General features: G+C 34.2%; 1 protein-coding gene across 1 annotated transcript; it reads left to right on the top strand.

The window, feature by feature from the left end:
- The first annotated feature begins 2037 nt into the window (after positions 1-2037).
- On the top strand, positions 2038-16005 carry LOC129754997 (DNA-binding protein K10-like). Its single transcript, XM_055751284.1, has 2 exons — positions 2038-3284; positions 14112-16005. Exons 1-2 carry the CDS (start codon positions 2244-2246, stop codon positions 14298-14300), a joined length of 1230 nt encoding a protein of 409 aa, XP_055607259.1. The 5' UTR covers positions 2038-2243; the 3' UTR covers positions 14301-16005.
- Positions 16006-19419: the final 3414 nt, after the last annotated feature.

The following is a 19419-nucleotide window of genomic DNA, read 5'->3' on the forward strand; positions in this document are numbered from 1 at the left end:
TAAATTCTTAATTAGAATCGGCTTATACCTATAGGTTTTAAGAAGCCAAATTCGTTTTGTTTGATTACAATAATTGTGTGCTTTCATTTAACGTTCACTTTTTAAGAAAAAGAATACAGATAAGGAAATATGAAAATAAAAAAATTACAGATGAAGATTAATAGTTTTTAGGAAAAATTAAATTTCGAACATATAATTCAAGTCTTTCACAGCCAGCACATCCGAGTGTATGATTCTTAAAAGCTTAAAAATTCTTTGGTTTGACGTACATATTTTTTTAATTTATCATTGTTTAGAAACCTTAAAAGCCCTTTAAACCTTTTATAAAAGAAATAAGTATTCTAAGCACGTCATAGTAGTTTAATGTTTAATGTTTATTGTTTAGGAGTACGTGAGCCTGTCAGTTATAAACTATAGTTCAGGTTAAGGATATGTAACATAAGGATTTCACTAGTTGATGTTCGAATGGAGATGAAATTAAACCTAGATCTAATCTTAATACAAATATCTCTAGAGTACACTATTCAGTGCTTCCTTAAAACTACGTGGGTTACTTGACTCTTTCACGGAAATTGGCAGATTCGGAATTTTAAATGGCGTATTTTTTTTTGATTCCGGATTTGGCTCTGGAACCGTCAGAATAAAAAAGCAAGTTTCGGGTTTCGAGTTATTCCATACGTAGGTGTGCGTGAGAACGAGCGCAATGTTTACATGCAGCTGTCATTTTGTTCTCCCTTCTGGATATCTTCATTCGGTTCTTCACATCCGGATTGCCGTTTTTCGTGTCCGGATTGCACTGGACTGCAGATAGTACGATTTTGCTTGGCTGAGAGGTTCAAAATCGCGGCAATAATCATTTGCCCGTTCATTATTTCAACTGTTTTGTTTTCAGCCAAAAACAGCTGTTTAATGTTTTGACAACAACGTTGAGAGTATTGGTGAACTTCTCGCAAAACTGACTTTTTTCTCAGGGCGACTCCGTCCCTTTTTCGAGCGAACCTAGGTTGCCTCTCAAGCAATAAATGAGCACGATGACAGCAGTTAGAGCGAACCTAGGTTGCCTCCAGGTGAAAAAAAATACGGTAAAAGATTCGTACCACTAAATGTCAAATTTTAGTACAAACTAGGGGTGCCAACTGTACAGTTTCCCAATTTTACTGATCGGACCAGGGGGGTGACAATCTGGTTCTTCTTGCGAACAAGAATCTTTTTTTTTCTATCCATCGGGAGAAACGTTTATGGTGTTTTCCTCTCAAAGCAGTACAGAGTTGAAAAAGTCAAAATTTCAATCAATGAGGAACCAGAATGATTGTTGTGTTAGTGTGCAATCATTCATAATTCTCTAGGATTTGACATCTAGTCCGGTCCCTTGACAGCAAAATGTCAGGTTTGTTATGGGCCCACAAAATCGTGGGCCCGTAATTTTGATGGTTGTCAAAATCAATGACAAAGGATAGGGCTGTCACCCCCCTGGATCGGACATTAAAAATTTCTTCAAAACATCATTGGGTTTTGTACGTTTTGTAGCTTAATAAACAAAAATATGAGTCTACAAACAAAAATATTCTTCCAAACAGTTGAATATGCATTGTCAAAGAAGGAAAATTTACTATATTAATCAGAAATTTTAATCATTTTCGTGAAATACTTAACGAGAAAAAAAGTATCTTAAAAATTGATTTTTTTTAAATTGAGGCGCTTGGGATCAGAGGGGTGCAAGTACCGAAATGAAAATTTCGAGAAAGTGTGCTTCAAAGTTGTGAAGATGCTCGAGCAGTTTTACTTCAATCAAAAAAGTGTTCAAAAAAATTATAATAAATCTGAGTTTTGCACCAGATGTACATTGAAACATGAAGAATCGTTAGGTATACTTATAACTCAAAATAGATGATTTTGACACTTGCACCCTTCTGATCCTGAGGCCCTCAATTAGTAAAGAATTTTTGAAATTTAATTAAAACGACGCCACTGTCTAAACATTTTTTTTTTCAAACCGGTAACGAACGAAGACAAAACTTTCTATCTGGCAGCCCTGAAAAGTCTGAAAAATTGGAAAAAACTAGAATCAGCTAGCACGCACTCCTTCTTCAGATCTTAATTTAAAAGTTTAAATTTTACAAAAAGTTTAGTTTAAAACGTTGCTTTCTACGTGTAACCGAGAACAGGGTATCAAAACACATCGATCTAGATACGGTTTCGTGCAGTGTCCACACAATAGCTCCGGAAATTTGGTAAGGATCAAGATGGTCGCCACCAAGCCAGTCGCATCGACTGCTGCCCAGAATAATAAACGCCGAGGCGGATTTAATGGGTCCCCGAATCGGCAGCGCTTCAAACCCGGCGGTGGACCGAAACATCTGAATGCCCGCAGCATGGGAGTGATGTTCGATGCCAACCAGCTGGATGACAATCCCGGTTTCGTGGATTTTAATGACGACGTTCAAATTCTGACACCCAGTCCGGCGACTACTGCTCCGGAAAAAAGTGCAGCCGCATCGGGTACGAAAGCTAGCGGGAGCAACAGTGTGGCAACCGATGGAGGCAAGGGTCCAAATCAGCGCAAACCTCCCAACCAAAGAAGGCCTGGACCAAAGAATGGAAACTTGCGCCGGATGCCACCGGGAATGAATGGATTCTGGGGACCTCCATGGCCTCCTATGTTTCCTCCGATGATGGGTGGTCGTCGTAATGGACCATTTCCACCTGTTCCGCCACATTTTCGACCGCCGATGGGTATGCGTGGAATGAGGAATGGTCCCATGATGCCTCCTCCAGGGCGTTTCGGTGGACCTCCGATGGGACCTGGGCCAATGGGTATGATGCCAAGGCCAATGCCACCGATGCCTCCGATGCGTGGAGGTCCAATGATGGGTCCCATGGGACGAATGATGCCTCCACCACTCCGGAATCGATCCAATGGTGGCCCCGGAGGAATGCGAAGGAACCCCAATGGAAAACCACAGATCAACAAACAACTCAAAGGAGCTCCTCCCCGAACTCAACCGAACGGTGGTATCGGAAAGCCTCCGATCAACAGAATCCCTGGCGGGAACAACAAACTACGATCGAAACGACCGGCAAAGCCCAGGGAAGAATTCCCGCTGGACAAACCGTGGGTAACGGAAGAAATCAAAGCCGAGCATGACAAAAAGGTCGAAATCGCGGACCGGTTGAAGGGGAACAAAGACGACGTACTGTTTGCCCAGTACAAGGAACAGTTGGACAAGTTTGTCAAAATGTACGAAGCGGCCCGGTTGGAGTTTATAGGCAAGCATCCGGAACAGGTAAGTGGGAATCCCGATTGATTTTTATAAATTACTTTGGGCCGGCTTGTGTGATTTGATTTGACTTAAGCATATTATAAATTTTTCCCATGCATCCATCGGGTAATTATGGACAATTTTAATGAAAAACCTGACAGAAACCGGGTATTGGATTTAAAAATTTTCAGTCTAAAACTCGAGCAATGTCAGGAAAATTAGAGCAATATCAAAGCATTTTCGAGAAAAAATTCAAGCAATAGATGGAAAAAACTCTTAAAGTACTTTAAAATTTGTCGGCAAAAGAATCAGAAAGCCTGCAAATTTTATTTAAAGCTTCAGAAAGCTTGTTTAATGCTTAGTTCCAAAAAAGGTAGGACTCAAGCCAAAATGACAAAATCTAGAACCCGATTTTAAGCTCATGTCAGGTAAATTTCGACTCATCAGTTTTCAATAGTCTCTAAATAGGTCTACCTCATTAACTTGTACAACTTTTTTAAAACTAATTTTGTCAAGCTTATGCATAACAAATTATTCTTTGTTAAATTTTCTACATGTCCAACTTTTTTTCGTTCATTACGAAGTTTCAATCGCTTTTTAGATAAAACATTTTCTGTGACCTATTTTTTTACAATCATGATTTGTTTTCGACATCAAAGGATTCAATTAGTTTTTGACACAAATGTACCATTTTATTTTTTCAAGCAAAAGGAACTTTGCATCGTGAGATGTTCTTAAGCAGAATTACTCAATGTGGTATGCAAAATATCCATGATTTTAATAAACCATTTTCAATTTTTTTTATATGAGGAATTTAGGTAAAATTTATCTTTTTGCGAGGTGATTTTTTTCCACCCAGCTTTCTCGGTAAATTTTACCTTTTTTTCATTCACCTAGCAAAAAGGTAAATTTTACCTTTTTCGCATTCACCTAGCAAAATAGTAAATAATACCGTTATCCAATCCTCTGATTTAAAAGGTAAATGCTAGTTGGTTTGGATGGTTTCTTCAATAAAAATAGATCTAAAACAAAATTAGTTCAAAAATCGGTATTTATTTAAGATAATAGGGACTTTTACATTATAATTGTTGGAATGCATCGCCGTATTTATAAAAAAATTGTTGAGCCAAATCCAGGCTAACTTCCTTCGCCAGGCTCGTGGCAATTCGGCTCAGTAATCTTCGTTTTACTTCATTGCCGAACAAATATTCCTGCTTCCTCACGGTCACCTTCTTCGCGTTCTTCCGAGCTATCTTGGCCGCTGAATCCTCTCTTGCATTGCCTTTACATTCATGTCCTTCTCCTTTGATTAAACCGGTCAGGTTCCGCTTCTCCGGAATGATCTGTGGGATGTTCCGGAATAAAGTGGAAAATAATTGGAAGTTCTGTCGGCCAATCTGTAAAAAAAGCAAAGTATTTGACGAGAACCAGCACTACCAAAGAAATCAAGAAAACATTTACCGTTTTGTTCCGATTTTCATATATTGGCGCACGAAGCAAAACTTTTTCCTGAGTAACAAAACAGCTTAACCTCAATAAACGGGTTCGGCAAATTGTTCCCTTTTTTCGAGATGAACTGTACCGTTTTGTTTAGCTTCATCCAGGTCAACTTCACCTCGCTACGAGGTTAGTTTTTCCTTTTTTGGATTCACCTTTTTTCTAGGTTGATTGTACCTTTTTATTCGGCTCAATTCAGGTGAACTTCCCCTCACTACGAGGTAAGATTTACCTTTTTTGAATTCACCTATTTTCTCGGTGAATTGTACCTTTTATTCCAGCTCGATTAAGGTACATTTTACCTCGCTGTGAGGTGAGTTTCACTTCGAGGAGGTAGAAGTTACCCTTTGGCTTTCACGAGCGTTCACCTTGCTATCTCGGTAAGTTTTACCTTTTTATTATTTTCCGTGTATACAGGTAATGTTTAGGTAAAATTCAAGTTAGCTGACAAATCATATCTTAGATTTTTGTACGGAAAAAAGGAAAAAGATCGAAAATATGTTATTTATTAGATCTCTACAATATTCTTGATTTACTTTTTTTTTGCTAAGCTCTAGCCCAATTCTAAAAAAAACACCGAATTTTGTTGGATTCGTTCAAAATATTATGAAAACCTGTCAATTTGATATAAAAAGTCTATGTGTTAGCTACAATTCGTTGAAGTATTCGTCATGATTTCACACCCGTTAAGAAGTTTTGGATAACAGTTAAATTTCAAAACAAAAAATCGCTACTAACAACCCTGATATATGGTCAGGTGAAAAAATCAAATGTGGAAAAATCCTGATCTCCGTTATAAATTCATCATCAAAATGATCAGCTAAAAATGCTTAGATGGCAAAATTATGCACACGAGCTCATGGTACAATTAGAAAAATTGCATATTTAAAGATAAATATCTAAGAAGAGTTGAGCAAAAAAAAAAAAATCAGATATCTACCTATACTCAGCTGGATAACAATCGTTTGTCAAGGGAACTCTGACATGCCTTGAGAAATCATTCCCTTAAACGTTTTTTGTTATTTTATTATGTAGGTACTTGAATCAAATGATAAATTAAAATTAAATAAATTCTAGTGTCACCTTGAAAACACTTTTTTGCTTCCCAGATGTAGCACAAGTGTGATTTTACCATATTTCTCTACACATCTACTACCTTTCTAAAAAGTTACAATTTCGTTCAACTTTGTTTTGAAACAGTAACGACCAAGGACTATAAAAATCGCTCACTCCTCGAAACGCACACGAAAATGCTTCGCCGCCGGCTCGCTATTCGTTTGTGTTCAATACAATCACGAACAGCAACCAAAACGATTCTACGACGGCGGTTTCTATGCTGCTCGTATTAAAAAATATTCATGAGCGAGTCTGAGAAACGGGATCACGAGAGACTCGAATTTGCTTCATGAGAATTTTGATACCGAGCTTGCTGTCTGTTTAGGGAAGGAAGTACGCCAGTTCAGAAGAAAAAAGTAGGAAGAAAAAAAAGAAAAAGGAATCTTTCGGCTCGTCCTTCTCAGAGACAAACCGTCACTACCGTCCGGGCACCGATCGTTTAAAGATTGATTTGGCCTACACAAGTGCACACTGTTGCTGTTGAAGTTGAGGAAGCAATAATAACAGCACTAGCAAGAAGCAAAACGATTCTTTTGGCTCGGTATATTTGCCTGAAAAGAATAATAACATCACTAAAATGGATTGGATGTGCCGGCCGTATGCACACTGTTCTTCTTATTTTCTATTCCTTTTGGCCAACGCGTGTTTACAGCCAACACGGCTTGGCGTCATCTTTGTTGCTGTTAGTGTTTGTTCTAGGATTGGTCGATCTTGGATCGATCCTTGGTAGATCGATCTTTTCAACTCCGATTTTCGATTTTTTGGATCGATTCTTCGGCCAGGAAAAAATCGATTAGATCGGTTTATTTTCGATTCGATCTTTCGATCTTTTTTTTCTTATTTAGGGTAAATAAGAGATTAATGGCCACCTTAAGGAGGACTTTTATTTAATAATAAAAAAAACAGCTATAACATGTGAGTTACATCATTTTTGTTCAAACACTAAAAAGTCAATTTCTTAACAGCATGAAACTTGAAAATAGTAGATATACCTAAACGTTTAAAATTGCATTTTAATTTTTTGTGCCGAAATCTGAAAATCAGTCTCTGTAGGGGCAGTATAAGCACCATCAATCGGGGCACGATGTGCGTTTTCTGCCGTAGAATCTAACAGCGAATTTATTATGATGAAGTCAACTTATTTCCAAATCTAGTGAATTAGGTGCAGCATGGTGTTTGTGATTGATTAGAATTAAAAAATTGCTAGATTTAGCTAATCTTAAGAAATAAAAGCGATTTTCCAAAAATTATTTTTTTCGAAAATATAAATAAATGTGATTCTTGTTTTTTTCCGCATATTTTGTTCGATACCTCACATTAACATTAAAAAATCTAAATAAAAATTCCTTGAAATAATTTCTATTAAACTCTAAAATATTCATTGCCATTACATTACTTAGAAATATCAAAGCGTTTCCGAGATATTCGGATTTTTACTAGTGTTGTTTTAAAACACTAACTCCGGTTCGCCTTACATAAAAGCGCTTGAAATTTTTTCCTTTCCATATGTAGAAACATTATACGAATTTTGCGCCATTTTTGCATATTTTTAATAAATAGCAGTTCCCTCTTGTTACAAATGGAAAAGATCGATTAATCGGAGATCGATCTTCAGGCTCCGATTTTTTAGATGGATCGATCCCAGAACCGTTCATCTGAATCGATCTTGGAGATCGATCTTTTCCCGAAGATCGAACAATCCTAGTTTGTTCAAGCTCAAGGCAAAGGGACGAACATTTTTCCACGGGAAAGAATAATACCATTACTAACACGGCTCATGAGCGGGTTGGTAAAAAGTTTCATGAATCGGCTCGCTGCTACGCAATCGTCGGGTTGATGCTAGATTTTGTGTGCGGAGAAGGAAGCAAGGCAAAAACGAATCAGGAGCCTTGGTCGTGTTTTCGTTTTGGTCGGGCTTGATTCGTGAGAACAGGAGAGTCTCACTCACACCTCATTCGCGTTCCAGGCAGCGTTGCCACATTTAAATCTGTATTTTCGAGGCAAAAAATCTTTTAAATCTGTATAAAATCTCAAAAATCTGTATTAAAATCTGTATTCAAAATTTCGATTCCAGATACTAACATTGCACTACGACGACCTTTTTTATTATGCGAATTATTGCGAACTGCGACATTTGTGCGATGTTTCAAATCAGTGTTAATCCTTTGATTTTGCTACATGCAATCCGCTTTTTGGTTTGTTTGTACAAAAAAATGCGACTTCGAAACATTGTACGAAATCCAAATTTCCAGTACAATGAACAAAATTCATATCCGCTTCCGCTACATATAAAAAATAAGGTCACGCCAACTTTAAAGTGGATATGTTTCGTAAAATGCAACGATCTTTGTCAATCCGGGGTTTAACAATCAGATAAGATTTGAAAATTGTGTCAATTGTCTCTGAACAGTTTCTGTATTTAGTTGTAATCGCTGTATACTGCAAGAAAAATATTCACAGCAGCTGAAGTAACTCAATAATTAACTAGGTACCATTAAAAGTTACATTTCGTGTAATGCAATGTCTGATCTTGGTATATGATTTTTGAACACAGGTTTGAAAACAGTTTTCTAACCCCTGCATTGATACATTGATGCATTGATGCATTGATTATTCTCGATTAACTCCAAGCATAATCAAAATATCATAGAATTTTTTTTCATTTGCTGAAAATCTGTATAAAATCTGCATAAATTTCCAATTATCTGTAATCTGTATATACAGGGCTGGTAGCGAGTCACTTTTTAGTGACTTGGTCACTTTTTTTGGGTCAGTCACTAAAAAGTCACTTTTTTCATCATTTGGTCACTAAAGTCACTATTTTCCGAAAAATGGTCACTTTTATCACCAAAAGTAACTTTTTCACCGAAAATAAACCAATGAAAGAGTAATTTGAATTGTGCTTGTTAATATTGACTATAGTAACGATAAATTACTTGATCAGTCAGTCAGAAATTGTTTTCGCCTCCGGCGGAATTTCGGCATGAATCACCCTTGGCTTAAGACATTTCGATCTACGACATTTTTTGACGTTCATGAATTGAAACTAACTTTGATTGTAGATTTTAATTTTTAGTTCAATCAACCATTTGTATTGGAACTCAAAACTTGATATACAAAAACCCTACCTCGTCTTTAGAATGGGTTTTTATTAAGAAGTGTAACTAAGATTGAGATAGAAACGAACCATTTTTTTTTATTAAAAAAATCTTTTATGTCATAACAAGTGTTGTGTTGATATGAAATATTCTTAAAAAAAATTTCATATTCAATTTTATTTCGTGTTTTTTGTTCTTCTAAATACTTAAAAAAGGATTTTAAAAATTTACACAAGGCCACAAAATTTACATTTTTCTTAGGTGCAGTGAATTTAAACGGTAATTTCAACTAATTTGGGCTCCCCGAATCTAAATATGTTTGCAATATTTCTATCAGCTTTTGTTATTGAAATGACTTTTGAAAATAAATAAAAATCTTTAGAGAAGTTTCTGCACTTTTTTTTACAAAAACTCAAATCAAAAACATATTATTTAAAAATAAAAGTTTTATATGAATTGATGAGCTTTAAATAGAATCAAGTTTTTTTTTTGCACTTTCTGCTGTGATGTCAAAAATACTTGTTATGACATTTTTGCATAATCAGTTATCTATAAATGTTTGATTTTACTAGTAATAAACTCTTTATCACCAAAACTAAATATGTTCGGCCGAATTTGACAAAATTTCTAGTTTAGGACACTATTTACCAAACCAATAATTAAAAAAAAATAAGCACCAAAATGGTTATAGTGAAACATGTTTATTGAAAACACTCTTCGTGAAATTTTTTTAAGAATTAATCTTTTTTATTTCAAATTTTTTTTTTCAATTTTCAAATACATTAACCGAATTTTACTGTACAATGTTTTTTTCAATTTTCTAATCAACTGGCCGGATTTTTTTAATCAAACTTTTTAAATTTTTAAGACATATTTTTAACAATTGTTTCCTTGTTTTTAAATTCTGGATTTTCGTGTTCTTCAACCATAAGCCTTGAACTCCAAATTTTAAAAATAAAACATAATTTCAACCTTCTGTTATTTCAGGACCCAATATTTTAATCAAAAGAGACAAAATACTCAGAGCTTGTAATTTAAAGCTTAAAAACCTGCAATTGAAAATTTAAAAACTTTTTAATAATATTTTTTACATGAAATCATGATTTTTGGATCGATCATGATTTTTAAATTAATCTAAAAAGTTTGAAAAATTGTTCTAAGTAGCGACTTTAAAAATAAATTTTAATACGCAGTGTTAACTAACTTTGTATTTGATTTGTGCTTTCAATATTAATAACAAATGTTTTGAACTCATTATTTTTAATTTTCCATCAGTTTTTATCATTCACGTAATTACTCATTTTCTAAAATTTCTTTGTCAGTGTAGTTGAACATGAAGTTATTATTTAAGCTTCAAAAATGAAATTTTTTGATAATTGGAGGATTTTACTTTATTAAAGGTTTTATGTCTGGCTTATATAACTGGCACTTTTATAATAATTATAAATATACTAGCAGACCCGGTAAACTTCGTCTTACCATTTTAAACTTGGCGTCTATTTCAAATTTTTTTTCGCTGTTTGACTAAAAAAAAGCATCAAATCTTGAGTTGTTAATCGTCTCGCTTTCTTGAACATGTCCTAGTTTTTAAACATATCCATCTTTTCCGTTTGCTCGAATTGGCCCGCTCAATTATATCGGAATCAAATCTGGGAATTTTAACTCAATTTAATGGGTCTTTTAATTAATTATTAAAAAATTATCTCCAATAAATTTTACATGCATTTTTCATTAATCCTTCCCATTTACATTTCTTTGATTCGGATGCTTTGAATATTGCCGAATGATATCAGGTATCCGCTTCCCGTTGCAAATTCGATTTTTTCAGCACTCAACGTTACCATCAAACTTGGCAAACCTCATGCTTAAAAAAAATCCACTCTTTATAACTTGTTCCATAAATAACATATGTTGATTATATCTATGTTTCATTTATTGTATACCATTTAGTTGATTGACTCCGCTTTGCTCGAGTTTACTTTAAGGTTTAAATCGAAATCAAAAGTTTCTCATTTATTGGAATTCATTGCATATGAAACTTTACGGAAGAAGAATGTTGAATATCGGGACAATTTTTGAAGTGTTTGCCCAATATTCTGCCTAGCGCAGCACTTTAGTTCCAGAGTAGCTTTTGATGGTATATTTTTTAGAACTGAAGAAATAAAAACATTAGAGAAGATTTTTTACAAACCATTTTCAAGCTGCTTCACTTTCCTCACCTTTGAAAGCGGTTATTTATGTCCATATTTTCATCAAAATCATGTCCAAAAAAAAAGTTCGCCCTTTTTTTTAGCAAAAAATGCAAATTAAATCAAGAAGACTTGATTTATCGGGTTAATGTTCAAAGGAATTTTATTTGGTTTTGAAATGAGAAAAGATATGTTTAAATTTTTTGTTATTCAACCGAATTAAAGCATTTTTATCTTCTTTTTTATCCTTAAATACATACCTGTCAATTTAAACCATTGTTGTCTGATTTAAAAATTTTCTTAAACAGTGTTGAAGGTGATTTGCGATTCTATTTAAGATTATGTTATATTTTCAATATTCAATAAGATTTAATTGGAATGCAGGTTTTAAAAAATTAAATACATAAAAAAGAACTAATCTTTTAAGGCTACGATGATTTCATGAGTTCATTCTTTTTTCTGGAAATTTTCATGTAAATTTACCTTGACATTTAAAAATTTTTAATATCCGCTTCAGATTTAACACTCGGGATACCCTATCTGACTATTTTAGAGCAAAATTGGAATATGTTTCATGACTTAAAGGCGCGTTGCCACTTGTTTCACCGTGTGAAATGACATGAGTTAATATTATTTTCAACACTTTTAGGTCATAACAAAAACTTATCAAAAAAAAAATCAGCTTCTGCTATCAAAAAAATTATGCTTCTGAAATATCAATCAGTTCAATCACAAAAAAAATGTCAACAAAACATCGGATCTAAAGTCTCATCTTTGTAGCCAAAATATGTTAAACAAAAACACACATTTATGTTAAGTACGTACTTGAATTCTGTGTAAACAAACAGAGAACCTGTAAACAGTTTTTTGGTGAACGATTTAAAAAAAAAGTTACGTTTATTTAGTCAGATTGTTTATTTGTACCAACCATTTATAAATTTAGAAATCATTTATACATTTTTTTGTAAATGTTGAACGTTTGTACTTCTTTGCATTCGACCTTCAAATGAACATCAATCCTATATAATCCATTTTAAAGGACAGGCTCTTGTTCAGTTCATGTGTCTGTTCATTTGCAACGGATTTTGTGGTTGTTCTATAAATTTAATGGCGCATGATACAACTTCTGTGAAGCACATTTATACATGTTTGAAAAATATTTCTAGCGTTTTGGATTATAAACCAAGGCTTTCCACTTTTCTTTTTTCAAATGTCCGCAAAGAGTCATACTAAATTCATTTTAATCAGACAACAATTCCTTCCTCAAATAACACGAATTGAAGTTTGATTTTTTCAAATCGATTAAATGGTTTTGATTTGATCGGCAAAATCAATCTGGATCAAATGTAGGCGTCATTCATTACTATGTGCTATACAAATGATCTAGGAATCAAGAAGAAAAAACACATCTAGGCTTCATATGGCCACCACATGCGTTGAAATTATGCTTGGTTGAGAAATGCGCGCCCAAATATTCCCACAAAACAGTATGCTATGCCATAGTTACTAACCTCCTACGACGTTTGCTTGCGACGCCTTGACCTTGGAGACGAAAAACAAACCGCCCGGCGCCCAAAAGAAAGAAAATCTCGAAAAAATGAAAGCCATGACTTTTATTTCATTCAAAAAACTACAAATTTAATTATTACGGACAATTTATGCGACTTTGTGTTGTTTTTATTCGATATAAACCGATTCGCATGGCTACAGAATATTCTAAAAATAATTTCATTTGAATCTTTTGGGCCATTTCGGAGGAGTAGTACTACAAACACCGTTACAAGAGAATTTTATATAATAGATTTTTCTTTTTATCAAATTAAATTAAACCATCGAACATTGAATATATTCTGTTCAAAATTCATTTTAGTAATCGGTAATACACATTTTAAATCGTGATTAAATATTTTTGGTACAAATTAAAAAATTACAGCGGAATTTCTCACTAAACTTCCAGTTGAAAATGAGGAAAAGAATCCCAAATTTAGATGAATAAAAATCAACAAATATTATCATTTTCCTAACATCTATTCATGGTTAGTTTTGTACAAGATTGGACATTTATTTTAGAACTCAGATTTTTTTAATTTTAAATCTGCTAAGAAACTTTTGAAACTAATTTATTTCTTACTTTCTTGACTTATCGAAAATTTGAAACATTCATTGTAATATGTTTCCAAAATTTTGTTTATCAGTCATTTTTTTTAGTTTATGTGTTGAACATGAGTGACAAACGGTGTAAGAAAACCCTTTCTTTTGGTATTGTTATTATTTTTATCTAAATTTGAATTTCGAAACATTTTTTGTACTTCAGAGTTATTTTTTTCGTTCTACATAGTCACAATTTGGTCACTTTTTACGGTCCTCAAAGTCACTATTTGGTCACTTTTTTTCAAATTTTGGTCACTAAAGTCACTACTTTTTCATTGTCAAACCGCTACCAGCCCTGTATATACAGATTCTTGGTTTGAAAATTTCAAAAAATCTGTATGTTCACTGAAAAATCTGTATATGTGGTAACGCTGGTTCCAGGGCATTTTTATGAGCAAAAATCGGAGCGATGCAGGCTCCGTCGCTCGTTTGAGTGAGTTTTTAAATCCTTGGTAACGACTAAGCTTGGATTTTCCCGATATCAAAGCAATAATCATCAATCACACAAGCTCGGTATTGACTAATCTTTTTCAGGTAATTTTGAACGATTGCATCAACGTACTTCTTTAGTTCATCCCATGTGACTAATTTTTGAATAGTATCTTTACTCTCAAATGCTCTAATATCACGGTTTGCGAGAAGTTCCATCTTTCGATTGGATCAATTTACATTAAGTTCCTTATTCTTAAAAAAAAAACTCATCCTGATCTGATAACTACACCGCGATTCGCCCGATCCACTTGGATTCAACTCACCGTTTTCTCTCCCTCTCACACAAACACAAACTACTCTTCCCGCAGGACGTTGACAAAATTCTTACCGAACCACCATCGGTGGCTGACGACAAGTCGGCCGAGTCTAAATCCGATGCAGTTTCTACTGGTACTACTGATACCGATACAAGTTCTGCCGTAACTGATTCTACTACTGTTGCTGCTGTTGCTGCCGCCACTGATGCTACTACTAACTCTGACGCAACCGCCAAGTAAAACCTATGCCGGTTTAATTTGAGAAATAGAATGGCATTTCCGATTCAGCAAAAAAAAATCCTCGCGAGCTCTCGAAGATTACATTTTAAAGTTTTTTATCTGATTGCCTATATAATACAGTTTTCAAGAAGATGTACCTTGCAGAGGTGGTACAAGAATGAGCACTGATGAAACAATATATGATAGATGGTAACTGGAAAAAAACAAAGCACTGTCACACAAGTAACTAGTAATTTAATAATTTGCTGCATTCAAATAACTTGTGTTAGTTTCTTAAGCAAGATCTGCATTCGGGAGTATTTCTGCATCTATCATTTTAAAGTAGCATGATTTTTAGTATTCTTTAAAATTTGAACCATTGATTAGGCACTATTCGATTTTATCTCTAGCGAGAGCAAGTTTTAACACAACCATCAAGTAAAGCATATTAAATGGCAAATTTGTATCGTCTTTTAAAACGGAGTGAAGCACCAGTATCAACTAGTTGTTTTAAAAATCTCCCGCAGTGCGCATTTCAAATCAAGTAACGATAACACAGCTCCTATCAATTGTTAGGCTGAGCTAGGATTGTACCTTTACGGAGCCTCATGGGGTTCGAGCTTCACTCCAGGTCTTTGTAAGCCAAAATCTAAATAAAAAAAAACATAAACTATTTGTAACCCATGTATGGTTTATTTTTGGCATCCAATAGTAATCTAAATCATAGCAAAATAACGGCATAAGCAACAAACGTAGTGGTACAATGTTTGGATGTAGTTTGAATTTATCGGCAAATAATACATTGTTAAAAAAAAAGACAACGAAATGTTGGATCTACCAAACTAAACCTACGCGCAGTAAATGTAGAATCTGATATGGGCATTGCTGGTCGGATGAAAAAAAAATTGGACCGACCAACAATGTTACTGAACGGTACTATTGTTCTTTCTGTGAAATAGAATTGTGCTGAATTCTTTGAAAACTTGTATTAGACGGTAAAGTTCTGTAACGAGAAAGAAATACTGGTACAAAAATGTTCATTTATTGAGAAAAAAAAATTTGTCACATTAAATCGACAGTTTTTAATAATAGTTGAACCAGTTTTCCTTAACTACTTACTTTTGTTTTTCTAACTTATTTCTATTTTTCATGAGTGTATAGATCTTGAATACGATTAACAATAGACGTTTTAGTAAATTTATATCAGACGTGATCAATTTCTGAAATTGTTATGTTAAACTTTAAATTTAATTAAACCTTAAATTGGTTGGTTTTAACTTTGATTCCATATTGATTGGTCTTTACATAGAAGCATCGAACATATGAACTGAAGACATTATAAATATGGAAACATACTGATCAGAGCTATCTCATAGTCATAAAATTCATAGTATGTTCAACGCATAAGGGTATAAAACAAAACCTAATGATAGAATACTATTCTTAAGATTTTAATATATATATTCACACATAACAGAATTTAATGTTCCACTTTTTACCCTCGTACAATCACGCAAAGAATCTTATTCCAACCAGTATTGGACCGAAACCCAAAACAAACAAAAAAACCAGTCAAACTAAAAACCTCCAAACCAACCAATCCAATCCAAGAAACAGTAGTGACCAATTAAATTATGTGAAACATGTTCCCTACACTCACTGTATGACAGAGAAACAAACTGGAAAGTAAATAAACTAAACTAAATGTCGATTCAATTCAGCACAAGTGTCTATTTTGTTTAGAGAAAACACGCGATATATGTACAATTGTCGTCACATCTCCTCTGTCGTTACTAACACGGAATGAATTGCGGAAAACCGAATGTGGGAAGTCTTGAACGGTTTTTTTTTATTCAACGTTATCAGTAAGAATCGCTTCAGGTTTGCATCTGACATTGGCGGGTTGTCATTTTTGTTGGTGGAAACGGACAATAATACCTATTTGACTATACTAACCATTAAATCGTGACCCATAAATTGTTTACTTTACTTCTGAAACACGTTAAGCAGTCCAGCTCATAGCAACTAACTTGACCTGATTTGAACTGATGAGGTTGGAAACCGCCGAAAAAGCACCGGCCGCAAAGATCAATGGTAAGAAGGTTAAACGTAGGGTTGCCCGTTATTGTTTAAGGTAAGAAGCCATCGGCGTGATATCAGTGATAAAAGCAAGGTCCTAAATGACTGCCTTGTGGTACAGCAGACTTGAGGTCTTTGAAATCATTTTTAATTGACTAAATCCCGTACTGCCGCTATTCGCAAGACTGTCCCATATGCATTTTCGTCATTTTTCCGTTTATCTCAAAAATCGTTCAAATACAGTTAGTTCTTCAATTTAGACTGAAAACTTTCATAACTTTGTTCTCAACATATGTGCAAAAAATACCAAGTCATGCCTGTCCCATATGAAATATACCCGCAAAGCTGTCCCATATGTATATTTTTATAGAATGCTTTAAATTTACTCCTCTAATTTAAGTTAATTTTACAAATATTCATACAATGTGTGCAACAAAATAAGCATTCATTGAAATTACGAAAGATAGACTAGATAAAACAGCACAGTAAAGTCAAAAATAACAATTTCCATAATTTTTACAAGCTAAGTTTAGCGGCCTAATGGGTAAATTCCACCAAACTGCTTTTTTTTTCAATTTCGCATGAGATTTATTGAATTAGTCGTTGTAAAACATGGAAAATAGTCAGCTACAAAGCCGTATTTTTTATGTTTTTGTCATGCTGTTATTTGTTGCTTGGACTTTCAAAAAATCTATGAACCAAAATACGCGTACCTGGTAGCACACGCGTAAGTCGTATTGTATTGATTTTTCTCATTAAATATTTGCAGCCAAGATGCTTCGCTTTTCCTGATTCAGCTTTAATTTAATTTGTAGATATTTATAGTCTTTCTAAAAAAACTTTCCAAAAGATGAAGGTAAAGGTTGTTTTATTCATGGAACGTTGTTATTCATTTTATTTTAGACCTACTCAATTCTTACGATAAACTTACGTCTTTATCTAAATATGTCAAAAACATGATTTCAAACTTATTTTCATCAGTAAACAACCAGTAAAGTTAATAATACACCGCAGATAGAGAGAATCAAATGATCACTGACAAAAGAAAAGCCAAACATGGGACAGCCTTGCGGGTACATTTAATACGCATGCGGAATATACTCGCAAGGCTGTCCCATCATTATTTTCTCCTCTGCATCAACAACTTCAAAAGCAAAAAAACATTGGATGAAATTCTACAACAATTATCTTAATATCTGTGAAGAAAGAAATAGAAAAGGTAAAGTTTCAACCGAGAAATCCACGAAAGTTTCAGACGAAAGTTTATAAAAATCTTTAAAGTCGTTTTTCTCGGTTCGTTGTTTTTGCATATGGGACAGACTTGCCAACAGCGGCAGCGTACCAGTAGGCATTATTTACCGATTCATCAAAGGCTTTGAAAGAATTTGGAATCGGCGCGATTGGTATATATACATACTTCGCTTAAAATTCAAAGACGATCTTGGAACTTCCGGGATTTTCCTAGGCAAAAACAAATCCAATTTTGATAGATTTACTTCGCGTTTCAATACATAAATGGGCCAAACTTAATTATTGTTTATTGTTCACAGTGACCAGATTTGTCTTCCTTTATTCCCAGCATTAGAAATCTCCAAGTAGGGATCCAGCTTAAGAGATCTCCATGCCACATTTCAGGAATTTCTAGGATGGATTTATGAGCGGTGAAAGCTGATGTAAGTTTTTACAATTATATATTTCATTCTTGATAAGAGTTTTGTAATTATTGCAATAGAAAATTGAGAACACATTTGGCACCGGGAATACCGGAAAAACTTTGCAAGTTCATCCCAACATCGCGAAACCAGGAAAAACCGCGAATTTCGGTACATCACCGGAAATATTATCATGTTAGGAAATTTTTAAAAGAATTTAAATATTTTCAAAATTAATTTCTTAATTTAAATGCAGTTTTCGGCAGTCTCGCTATAGTAAAGTTTTAATAGTGTTTATGGCTCAGTGAGGACCAGATTTTAATTTTTTGGAATTTTCATCCTGTCGGATGATTCATCCCTAAAACAATTGCGATCCAGATACAAAATATCTCGTTTTTTCGCTATCTGGAAGTGTGCGACACTTACGAGCATAACTCAAATGCTATAAATTTTATAATGAAACTATAATCGACAAAACTGAACACAAAGCGTTTGGAAACTGAATAATACTATGTTTATACAATTTGATCCAGTATTTTTTTTTATAGAGACTTATGTATTATGAGTGACGAATTTCGGTGTTTCTCGCGTAGGTTTCGTCGCGGTCCTGAATGTGTTAACATAGTTAATAACTCTCCCGTTTAACTTTCATTTTCCTTTTAGTTTAAGTAACGTAATGTCTTAGTTAAAATGCTGAACATCAACTAATTAAGCTTATAATTGGTATTACAAGTTACGCATTTGTAAAAAAAATGGAACGCCGATTATGGGTTGATATCAGAGAGAGTGAAATCAGGGATTCGTTTTGAACCTTAGAGAGATTTCTTGAATCGACGAATCTTTAAATATTGAAACTTTCGATGTATACGTAGCATAGTAAAGAGTTAAGGGACTTTCTTCACTTCCATCTGTACCGTTGAGCCGTCAACACGTACGCCGGAGCATCGTATCGTTGCTGTGTACCTGCAGGAACATTTTTAAATTATTTATTTTTTGCTTACCTGTTTTTCAATCAGCACTTTTCAGTGCTAAAAATATTTTCATTTTCTTTTATTCATATTTTCTCTTTTCTTTCCAGCATGGGGAAGTCATCGGCCGGCTCAAGGGCCGGTAGAAAACGGATTGCCGAACCTAATTCAGGTCCATCGCCCAAAAAAGTTGAAATTTCCAATTCATTCGATGTCCTTCATAACATCGGTGATGAGGAAATATTCATATTTAATTCTGATAAGAGTACTAAGAAACCTTCTTCTTCTTATACTCTTAAAAACGAAAAGATTCCACCAATAACGGTCACGATTCCTGACTTCAAAGCCTTTCGAAAAGAAATCGTCACTTCCGTTAAGGATGTGAAGATTTCTTTTCAGATCGGTCGAAGGGGAACTGCTCGTATATTGGCGGAATCTTTT

The sequence above is a fragment of the Uranotaenia lowii genome, chromosome 3, assembly GCF_029784155.1.
Source record: "Uranotaenia lowii strain MFRU-FL chromosome 3, ASM2978415v1, whole genome shotgun sequence".
Classification (NCBI taxonomy): domain Eukaryota; kingdom Metazoa; phylum Arthropoda; class Insecta; order Diptera; family Culicidae; genus Uranotaenia; species Uranotaenia lowii.

Bases quoted from the DNA above. Each gene is read 5' to 3' on its own strand.
- LOC129754997 (XM_055751284.1), top strand. From the start codon at position 2,244: ATGGTCGCCACCAAGCCAGTCGCATCGACTGCTGCCCAGAATAATAAA. The intron at 3,285-14,111 runs GTAAGTGGGAAT...CTCTTCCCGCAG, and splicing joins TAGGCAAGCATCCGGAACAG to GACGTTGACAAAATTCTTAC.